The sequence below is a fragment of the Sinohyriopsis cumingii genome, chromosome 3 (genome assembly GCF_028554795.1).
Source record: "Sinohyriopsis cumingii isolate HCF-2022 chromosome 3, ASM2855479v2, whole genome shotgun sequence".
NCBI lineage: Eukaryota > Metazoa > Mollusca > Bivalvia > Unionida > Unionidae > Sinohyriopsis > Sinohyriopsis cumingii.
Window position 1 is genome coordinate 122,080,927 of NC_142963.1, and position 12,191 is coordinate 122,093,117.

A 12,191-nucleotide genomic window follows, 5' to 3' on the forward strand; every position below is an offset into this window, starting at 1 on the left:
TGTTGTTGGTGGGGGGGGGTTTGTTGCTTTTTTTATGGATTCATCTCCTCGCGAATAACATCTTTTGAACTGGACTCAGGGGCGTATTAACCATTAAGCAGGCTAAGCACGTGCTTAGGGCACCAGGGCCAAAGGGGGCACCACAAAGTTGAGAAAAGGGTGAAAAGAAAAAAACGAATGAAGATTTGTAAAAAAAATTGATAAAACTAGTGCAAATTGATCATAATGTTCTGTTTCTTGATCATGGTGCACCCTAGGGTTATCTTCCCAGGTGTACGTGGAAAGGAGGGGGGCACCAAGATTTGTCAGTGCTTAGGGCACCAGTGAGCCTTAATCCGCCCCTGACTGGACTGGTACATTTTTACTGTACCTAAGTACATTTAAGCTTTTGAAGGAAGTGGGCGTTGCTGGTCTTTGTCGTTGATGAGTGAACTGTTCAACATGCCTTGATTGTAGCCTAGATCTTATCTCACTGTGAGGGCTGAAGAGCATGTTTTCAATCAACATCAAAAACAGATTAAATAAACGTCCTGTGACATTTTTACGGTGGAAGAGTTTCTTTCCATTATATGCTTCGCAATCTTCTGAGTAATTAAACCCACAAATAATACGTTAAAATTGTTCATAGTTCCCAAATGAATTGCGAAAAGTATTTGTTGTGCCCGAGAGCTTAAATAGACGTTTGGCAGAATGCTTCCTCTTTGAGTGGGTCTCGAAAGAAATATAAATAATTCACAAAATAAACTCGACACTTACATAATAGACATAAAAGTATTGTGAGTTAAATATATGTAAGACCATAATTGTACTATATTTGACCCTATCTAGTCTCTTATATATTATTTAAAGATTACTCGGTTTTATCTCTTAAGTAACTGGATTCTACATATTCGCTCGTGTTTATGTTTAAGGTACGGTCTTGTATTGTCAGATCTTCCTGTCTTGGAACATCAGGGTTAATGGCGTTGGACGAAACCATTAGAATAAAGCCCACCACACATTGATCTCCCGACGTATTATGCGCATTTTAGCGACTTGATTAGTTTGGGTTTCATTTTCTTACGTCACATGGGATTTGTTTTCATCTCAAAATGTCAAAGATCAGAAACAAATATTTGCTGTTATACTTTTCAGGTGAAATAAAAAGTTACAAAGCTTACAAGACCAAAACAAAGAGACTTAAAACTTTAAATTAGTCACATTTCTTACCTTATTACCTTCTTGCTGATCTTTCTTCGATTAGTATAACTCTGAGGAAAATAAACTGTATGTATAAACGCACGTAGATAAGTCGGTGTCATGAACCCTGCCGACCCACACCCTTCCCACCTCCACCCTCTTGATATTGATAAACACTATGTATTTTAAAAAATTATGATAATTGACATATCACATTTCTTAGGATATGCAAGCCATGCCAAGATGGTCGTATCTAAAACTTATGGTTCCGTCTGAGTATTGTTTTACTCGTGTTACGCGTACACTTGGAAGGGGAGAAAGCGAATAATGTCTGGCAATGTCTTGTTGATATAACACAATATGTTCTAGACGCTACTAATGCGATTTGTTTTGATCTCATGTTTCAAAATACGGACTTTATTGTGCCAGGGAAATAAAACACAAATTCAACGTTATTTTAACATATTAATTTCCCTTGTCCATGATACATCTAATAATAATAATAATAATAATAATAATAAACACCTATAAAATCGTTTTACCTGGTTGAAACGTTTTCAGGAATTGGAATTCCCTTTATGTCCTTTGTGTTATAAATTGTGTTCTTGCTTCTGTCCAATGATTTTCATCAAGCAAGTCGTGTTAAAATCCTAATATTCAGTTTCATGTTTTATTCCTTTACTGCGAATGTGACCAACGAGCCTATCAGCAAGTAGTTTCCCCAAATAATCATCAATAAAATAAATTCTCTGCACGCATTTGAGGTTATCAATGGTCCCTTAATGCCATCTTATTCTTTGACATTCCACTGCGCTCTTTCTTGCCAACGAGAGCTGATTGTGTCTTGTCACGCAACAAGAAGGCGATCGTAGGACTTATTATAGACATGGGCGAATATAAAATATATATTTATACATGAATGGAACGTGGGATGAAGACGAAAACCGTAAAATATAGTGATCATATTTTGATAATGAGTAATGTATTTCGCAAGAAAATGTTGAACTTGAATATTGCCTCAGAGACTGCTGTAAGAAAACATGTGCCTGTTCAGGAGTTTCAACCCTATCCTTCTTAACTCTTGATTGGGGGTCTACCACCAAATCTATATGAATGAATACTCCTGGCTCATAATCGTTGCATTTCCACGTGGTTTTTTTCACAGGCAAATCTCTTAGACCTCAGAAAACATTTAATTTCGGTGACCTTTTATTGCAGTATAATTCCACGGGAAGTGACAGTCACGGGGGGTAATCTGCATGGCATATTCTTCGCTTGAAACTGATACGTCCCTAATTTTATATAATTTTGCAACCGTCTTTAGTTTTGCCGATTTTCCCAAGCCCTTTTTTGTGGACAGTTTGACAGTAAAGATTAGTGTTAATTTTATGGATTCCTTATTCTCCAATCACGCTGGTTGTGCGTTGTCATAAAGCAATAAGCGGACGTTAACCTTATATGTAGAAACTTACCAAGCAATTTAGCCACGTATTTTAATAATTGAGTACAGCTTGGGGCGGAAGTGTCAGAATCATGCATATGGTCATAAGTACTTAATATTAGTATTTGCATATATCGCCATATAATATTTTAATATAAAGATCATTTTAATATAAAGATATTGTTTCATATACAAAATGCGAAACGGGACGAGCAATGATTTTCATACGTACATGAAATAACTATGCAAAGAAAGCCATGCTAAACCGAAACACAGTTTCAATTTGGAATGGTGAACAAAAATGAATGTTGCGTTGTTTTCTTTTATTGTCCAAACTAGAAAGCGATCAAAAACGACATAATTCCTTACTGCTACACACAAAGCAAAAGCATATATGAGTAAACTGCATGTATGTGCTGTTTTGTATAGTACTGTTGTAAATACCTTCTGTCCCAATTACACCTTGAGGCCTCACACAAAACATGTATCCAGAGATTCCTAACAAACATAAAGTATACGTGTGGTTATAAATGTTTTAAATGCAAATCAGAAAAATGCAATCAAAATATATGTTAACACAGAGATACGAGAGATATGTCGTTTTGAATGACCCATTATGAAAACTTCACGACCTCCTTATTTGCAAGGTCCAAACAACACCTAATGTGATCATATAAAAGGTATAAAGCTACCCATGTCCATCACCAAAGCCTAACAGCCAATCAAATATTAAAAAGAAGCATCTTTCCTCGATAACAGCTATATTCAGACCGCAGAAAAGGGCATTCCCTTCTTGTATAGTTTGGTCTCGGTCCATAACTTCCTGTGGCCACCAATGAAATTATTGGACCTAGAAATTACATTTTCTTGCTCGTGTGCAGTTTGCTTGTTTGATTCTCCCTTCACTTCCCCTTTCGTTCGTGCCTTTATTCCTTCTTTCCTTCATAAATTAACTTTTTATTAAAACTAAACCACCAGAAGATAAAGGAATGTTATCATCTGAGAAAGCTATCATCTATTGTTTCATCAATAATCGCATTTTTATTTATTTATTTAGCAGCGGAATCTGTGCATGTAATAATGCCTACGAATTACTTTTATGAAACTGAAAACCACGAACAACCGTCATATAAATGTTTGAAGTACTATTCATTGACTGTCTCAGTTCCAGATATAGTTTTTAGGTATTATCACTGAGGTGATTATTTGTATATTTAAAACTGATATATTGAAACCAACCAGTAGACAAAGAAATAATTGAAAAGAACTTTCACACAATATTGAAATTGTCAATCGAAGCAATCCATCGTAAAAAGGTGTATATTTGAGAAGAACTAAAATTACTTAAATCCAGTGAACGCTTGCGTCAAAAATACTTTAAAGTTGAATTTTGTTGATTGCGGAGCACAGTACTCAAACTATTCCATTAATTTATATTACATTACCTTGATCCGTATTTATGTACTTTTTCATGTCTTTATGTCCATTGTCATTTCTGAATCCCGTACGATTGTTTGTACATATGTATTGTCTAATTGTCGGTATGACCACATTATTTTGTTAATATTTAAGTACTCTGTCACGGATACTTTGAAAATTTTTGTTAACGTAAAAAGTGTTTTTCCTTTTTCCTCCAATCCCTCGTAATTTTTAAGTCTCATTTCCTCTGAAAGCCAAAATATCGTATTTTTTTTTATATTTTTTCAGTTCCAGTAGTTGCGATAGTTGTTGGAAGTCTGTTTGGAGTGATAGCGATTGTTACCATATTTTTGATAGTATGGAGACTTTGTACACGGCGTCGGAAACAATCATCCAGCTACGAAAAAATAGTTGGCGACCACAAACTCCATTCCAAGATAGAATCCATAGCCTTGTTTGAGACTAACAATAGGTAAGATTTCTAACAACTGTTTAATTATTATCTCATTATCAAAGGGTGCGGCTTCTGTGATGTTTAAACAATCCAACGCATTGTATTTTAAGTCTTTTCCCCGGGCCGAAACGTTACACGGATAGATTCTTTTTGTTTATTCTGCCTGTTTTGTCAGCATGAAAATGAATGGTTCATAAAGATAGACATCTTTATTGATGTGTGGACCTATCATAATTCGATCTCTACAGAATATATTATTTACGCATTTCGCTTGTGTCTCGATAGTGCACGTGACTAGGGTCTAATTATGAGAATTATTGCTCTCAGCAGATGTGATCTGCAATCCAGAAATTTTCACTTCACTTTGTTTACTCAAGGCTACAGAATTCTTAGTCCATATCGGGTTAGTTTCTTTTGATATTTGCAGCGTTGATTAAAAGCATGAACCTGTTACAGCATTATTTGCATGGACTCGTACTACCTTAGATTTCGATCATTTTTTTATGTAGTCCGGATATAATACTGAGACAAAGAGAGATGCAGGTATAAACTGAGTAATTGATTGATGTATACGTGATAGAGCAAGTAAATGTTCAGTTGTGTATCTCGTTTATTTTTCATATGATCCTTAAATATGAAGCTTTTATTTTTACTTGACAACAATTATGAGTAATACATTTCAATCTGGAATTTCTCTTCTTAAAATTTTATAAAATAAATATTTTTAGAGGTTAAGCTGGAATTCTTTATAAACTTAGTTTTACATATTTATATGAAAGAATAGATTAGCCTTTGAGGTATCCTTTTTGAATGAACAATCTTAAACAGATAGTGTGATAATTATCCACATGCTTTAGACGTGGATATTGCCATATCTTCTGTCTGTCCTTCCATCTGTCTGCTATCACATCTCTTCCTAAACTGTTTGGCGGAATTCACGAGAATGAGTAGTTATTGGGGTTACGATTTTCGAACGGGGGTGTCTTCTTTGGCTTCCACCCATGGTGTCCCTGGGTGTGAGTCAAATATCTAATGTACGAAGTTTCATTTAGAATGTCATTTTAAAATATTTTCTGACCAAAATATATGTATGCTGTCAAGTCAAGCAGTTAGGGATTAGGGTGCCATATGTAAGTTATGGATAACTCGTTGGTCACTATACGGGACTGGGGGTGGGGGGTTGCAGGAAAATGTGTATGTATCTGCGATGGGGATCCATTGTAATTGTTCTAGTTAAAATTACTTGTTAGTACGCCATATCGACCAATAGTAAGTAGTTTTCAAAGACCTTTACTGAATGCACGATGCTTAATATCGAGGGCGATATAAAATCGTCTTCTCGATATAATATGCATGATGTTAATAAGTCCTGGCAAATGTTTGTCCTTTAACATGTCATTTGCCTATTATGTCATATTGCTTTTTCTTGCAGTCGATGGAAATAACTGTATTGTGTTTTTAGTCTTTGCATCGACGGATGTTTTGTCAATATTTATTGATTTCAGTAAAGATATTTGTTCTCAGTGGATGAATCGTGGAGATAGGTATTGCTATTTGGGCTCTGGGATTGTGTATATATTTACATGTGACCGTAAAGACTGCCTTGTCGTTACAGTCATCAAGATTTACGCATGACTTGAGATGGCATGTACCGTTTCTTGGGTTCTAAGGCGTATTATAACAACTGGCGGGTCTTTTACTTGAAATATTTGTTCAACATATAGTTTCTTATTTACTCTATGTTCTGATCTATTATTATTATTTCATTTTAGTTGATTTCTCTATGTCGTTGAAATTGTTATGTATTTACCCTATTTCCTTATGTTGAATATTTCACTGCTAATTTCCAGACAAAAGAGTTCCGGAGCAAACGCAATTCGTGAAGAATTTAACCATATTTCTTTTTTACGAAAGCTGTTAATCTGCATTAGAAAGAGACCCATTCAAGAACTGCATTGCAATTGAGAAGTTACGAAAGTTTTATGTCACAAATAACCTGAATATACAAAGAAGAAAAAATGATACTAAACTATTTTGATAAAAAATGCTACTGGACCTATCGCATATATTTTATTAGTGTATATATTTGGATAGTTATACAGTCCTAATCAAATCATAAAAATTACTACTTTTCTAAATGCTTTCGAACTAGTTTGCCATGTCTTTGGTTTGTGTGTTTGTTGTATACGTTATCATGTGTTCCGTAAAAGATCTCAAATAATTAATTTACACAACTGAAATAAGTTGCCTTGAAAGCAAGTATCTTTTATAGATGGGGTTAATATGATAACAAACAGCAGAACGTATTTTCATCACTCTTCATAATTTCAGCCACAAAGGTTAATCACCCTGCCGCACCCCACCAGGCGTCAACCCAACTCCAACTTTGTATTTCGCAATGGACTGTTTAAGCCGCGTCACATCATTTATTAACAACATTCAACTACCTTTTATCAAGTTTGACTGCTAAAGCATCACGCCATTTATAAACTATATCCAACAACCAGTTATCAAGTTTGACTGTTATAGCATCACGCCCTATATAAACAATATCCAACAACCAATTATCAAGTTTGACTGCTATAGCATCACGCCATTTATAAACAATATCCAACAACCAATTATCAAGTTTAAATGACATAGCATCAAGCCATTTATAAACAATATCCAGCAACCAAGTGTCAAGTTTAAATGCCTTAGCATCACGCCATTTATAAACAATATCCAACAACCAATTATCAAGTTTGACGGCTAAAGGATCACGCCATTTATAACAAATATCCAACTACAAATTATCAAGTTTAAATGACATAGCATCACGCCATTTAGAAACAACATCCAACAACCAATTATCAAGTTCAAATGACATAGCATCACGCCATTTATAAACAATATCCAACAACCAAGTATCAAGTTTAAATGCCATAGCATCACGCCATTTATGAACAATTTCCAACAACCAATTATCAAGTTAGACTGCTATTGCATCACGCCATTTATGAACAATATCCAACAACCAATTATCAAGTTCAAATGCCATAGCATTACGCCATTTATAAACAATATCCAACAACCAGTTATCAAGTTTGACTGCTATAGCATCACGCCATTTATAAACAATTTCCAACAACCAATTATCAAGTTTGACTGCTATTGCATCACGCCATTTATAAAGAATATCCAACAACCAATTATCAAGTTCAAATGCCATAGGATCACGCCATTTATAAACAATATCCAACAACCAATTATCAAGTTTGACTGCTATAGCATCACGCCATTTATAAACAATATCCAACAACCAATTATCAAGTTTGACTGCTATAGCATCACGCCATTTATAAACAATATCCAACAACCATTTATCAAGTTTGACTGCTAAAGGATCACGCCATTTATAAACAATATCCAGCTACCAGTTATCAAGTTTAATTTTCATAGCATCTCACCATTTATAAACAATATCCAACAACCAGTTACCAAGTTTAGCATCACACTATTTAAGAAACAATATCCGACAACCAATTATCAAGTTTGACTGTTATAGCATCACGCCCTTTATAAACAATATCAAGCTACCAGTTATCACGTTTAATTTTCATAGCATCCCACCATTTATAAACAATATCCAACAACCAATTATCAAGTTCAAATGCCATAGCATCACGCCATTTATAAACTATATCCAACAACCAATTATCACGTTTGACTGCTACAGCATCACGCCATTTTAAACAATATCCAACAACCAATTATCAAGTTCAAATGACATAGCATCACGCCATTTATAAAACAATATCCAGCAACCACGTATCAAGCTTAAATGCCATAGCATCACGCCATTTGTAAACAATATCCAACAACCAATTATCAAGTTTGACGGCTAAAGGATCACGCCATTTGTAAACAATATCCAACTACAGATTATCAAGTTTAATTACCATAGCATCACGCCATTTATAACAAATATCCAACTACCAATTATCAAGTTTAAATGACATCGCATCACGCCATTTATAAATAATATTCAACAACCAATTATCACGTTTGACTCTACAGCATCACGCCATTTATAAACAATATCCAACAACCAATTATCAAGTTTAAACGACATAGCATCACGCCATTTATAAACAATCTCCAGCAACCAGGTATCAAGTTTAAATGCCATAGCATCACGCCATTTATAAACAATATCCAACAACCAATTATCAAGTTTGACTGCTATAGCATCACGCCATTTATAAACAATTTCCAACAACCAAATATCAAGTTTGACTGCTATAGCATCACGCCAACTATAAACAATATCCAACAACCAATTATCAAGTTCAAATGCCATAGCATCACGCCATTTATAAACAATATCCAACAACCAATTATCAAGTTCAAATGCCATAGCACCACGCCATTTATAAACAATATCCAACAACCAATTATCACGTTTGACTGCTACAGCATCACGCCATTTACTAACAATATCCAACAACCAATTATCAAGTTTGACTGTTAAAGGATCACGCCATTTACAAACAATATCCAACAACCATTTATCACGTTTGACTGCTATAGCATCACGCCATTTATAAACAATATCCAGCTACCAGTTATCAAGTTTAATTTTCATAGCATCTCACCATTTATAAACAATATCCAACAACCAATTACAAAGTTTAACATCACACTATTTAAAAAAACAATATCCAGCAACCAATTATCAAGTTTGACTGTTATAGCATCAGGCCATTTATAAACAATATCAAGCTACCAGTTATCACGTTTAATTTTCATAGCATCCCAACATTTATAAACAATATCCAACTACCAATTACCAAGTTTAACATCACACTATTTATAAACAATATCCAACAACCAATTATCAAGTTTGACTGCTAAAGGATCACGCCATTTGTAAACAATATCCAACTACAAATTATCAAGTTTAACTACCACAGCATCACGCCATTTATAACAAATATCCAACTACCACTTATCAAGTTTAAATGACATAGCATCACGCCATTTATAAACAATATCCAACAACCAATTATCACGTTTGACTGCTACAGCATCACACCATTTATAAACAATATCCAGCTGCCAGTTATCAAGTTTAATTTTCATAGCATCCTACCATTTATAAACAATATCCAACTACCAATTACCAAGTTTAACATCACACTATTTATAAACAATATCCAACAACCAATTATCAAGTTTAACATCACACCATTTATAAACAATATCCAACAACCAATTATCAAGTTTGACTGCTAAAGGATCACGCCATTTGTAAACAATATCCAATTACAAATTATCGAGCTTAACTACCATAGCATCACGCCATTTATAACAAATATCCAACTACCAATTATCAAGTTTAAATGACATTGCATCACGCCATTTATAAACGATATCCAGCAACCAAGTATCAAGTTTAAATGCATTAGAATCACACCATTTATAAACAATATCCAACAACCAATTATCAAGTTTGACTGCTATAGCATCACGCCATTTATAAACAATATCCAACAACCAATTATCAAGTTTGACTGCTATTGCATCACGCCAATTATAAACAATATCCAACAACCAATTATCAAGTTCAATTGCCAGAGCATCACGCCATTTATAAACACTGTCCAACAACCAATTATCACATTTGACTGCTACAGCATCACGCCATTTATAAACAATATCCAACAACCAATTATCAAGTTTGACTGTTAAAGGATCACGCCATTTATAAACAATATCCAACAACCTTTTATCACGTTTGACTGCTATAGCATCACGCCATTTATAAACAGTATCCAGCTACCAGTTATCAAGTTTAATTTTCATAGCATCCCACCATTTATAAGTAATATCCAACTACAAATTACCAAGTTTAACATCACACCATTTATAAACAATATTCAACGACCAATTATCAAGTTTGACTGCTAAAGGATCACGCCATTTGTAAACAATATCCAACTACCAGTTATCAAGTTTAACTACCATAGCATCACGCCATTTATAACAAATATCCAACTACCAATTATCAAGTTTAAATGACATAGTATCACGCCATTTATAAACAATATCCAGCAACCAAGTATCAAGTTTAAATGCCATAGCATCACGCCATTTATAAACAATATCCAACCACCAATTATCAAGTTCAAATCCATAGCATCACGCCATTTATAAACAATATCTAACTACCAATTATCAAGTTCAAATGCCATTGCATCACGCTTTTTATAAACAATATCCAACTTCCAATTATCAAGTTCAAATGCCATAGCTTCACGCCATTTATAAACAATATCCACTTATCAAGCTTAACTACCATAGTATGCGTAAACGTGGCAGTAAATACAAAGCAGAAAATGCCTTGTCTACAAAATTACCGCCGATATCTCTATTGAAGATAACACTTGTTTTGTTAGTGTTGTGAGCTTAACGCTATTTCGCCGTACATGGTGGCAGTGCAATGGGTGGATGAAGAACCCGGGAAAAGACCGGGTGAACACAGTACTCGTATAACCTACAATGCGGAAATGTCTAGCTAGGTTGTACATAACTGATCCATTTTGACTTCATCGTGACTTCTGAGTCTTTAGCTAAATTGTGTTTTCAGTATGAAATCAGACGACACTGTCATCGCGAAATTGCATGTTAATTTGCATGCAATCAGGACCTTGCCTTTCTATTGCTACTGTTCTAACACATTTCTTATGCGCACATTGAACAGTTAATTAGATTAGAAAATTTCCCTTGATAATACATATCACTTTGTTACCTTCAAATAGATTTAATAGATTATCGCCATGAACAAATCAAATTTAGGAATATTGGCTTAAAATGCAAAATAGCGTGCATCAGATGAATTTAAGAATAAAGTGGTAGTTTAGAAATTAGTTTTAAAAAATTACACCAAACAGTGCTCTCTTTATTTTATCTTCGTTTCATCAACAAAAAGCTCCGATAGAATCATTTGTTTGACATTTCTCTTCTAAACTTTGTATCGACTTTTGAATATGTTCTTTCGAGGCAATTTAAAGGGCATATTTATATTTGCATTTGTTCGATTAGCCATTAGCATTTATGGATACTCCAGCTTCAAGCGAAAATGACGAATACTACAAAATGGTCTGCGATCGAAGGATTTTCAATTATATGCTGTTATTTCAAATTATAGCACTAGTTTACTTCCAGTCGTACAAACGGAAAAAGGAAAGGCTACTGTTGCACTTACTTTTCTATCCGATATATGTGCCAAAATTTTAAGAATGCGGTTATGGATCATTGAAAGAAGAAAAAAAAATGTTAAGTGAATCCATTTTAAATCACAATATGTTTTCTTTGGTTTAATTTGTGCACTGTCTGTTCTTTTTTATTTGTAAGTATGAAACGTCTAGGAGGCGCGGTGAATCAGTGTTTAGTGTGATTGACTCGTGACCGAAAGAAACATATTTGTGTTGCTGTGCAAAAACATGAAATGTCCCATTGTCGTTATTGCTTTCATGCTTGATCCGCTGTTTGCAATAAATGCTTTCCATACCGTTCCCTGCTGTGAACGATTTGCTACTGAATCGATATTGTTTTAATCAGTTCTCACGAAATCACGATATCATCTGTTTGTTATCGCCTTCATCAGCAAAACGTGAGTTTCGCTTTTCTGCTGCGTGTCTGTTTATCAACAGT

General features: G+C 34.4%; 1 protein-coding gene across 2 annotated transcripts in view; it reads left to right on the top strand.

Moving 5' to 3' along the window:
- Nucleotides 1–12,191, top strand: part of LOC149803744 (synaptotagmin-15-like) — a 319,482-nt gene that overhangs the window by 149,591 nt on the left and 157,700 nt on the right. For both annotated transcript variants that reach the window (XM_089953500.1, XM_089953501.1), the window contains exon 2: nt 4,328–4,511. In XM_089953500.1, coding sequence (XP_089809626.1) covers nt 4,328–4,511 — 184 coding nt within the window. The remainder of the gene's footprint in view (nt 1–4,327; nt 4,512–12,191) is intronic.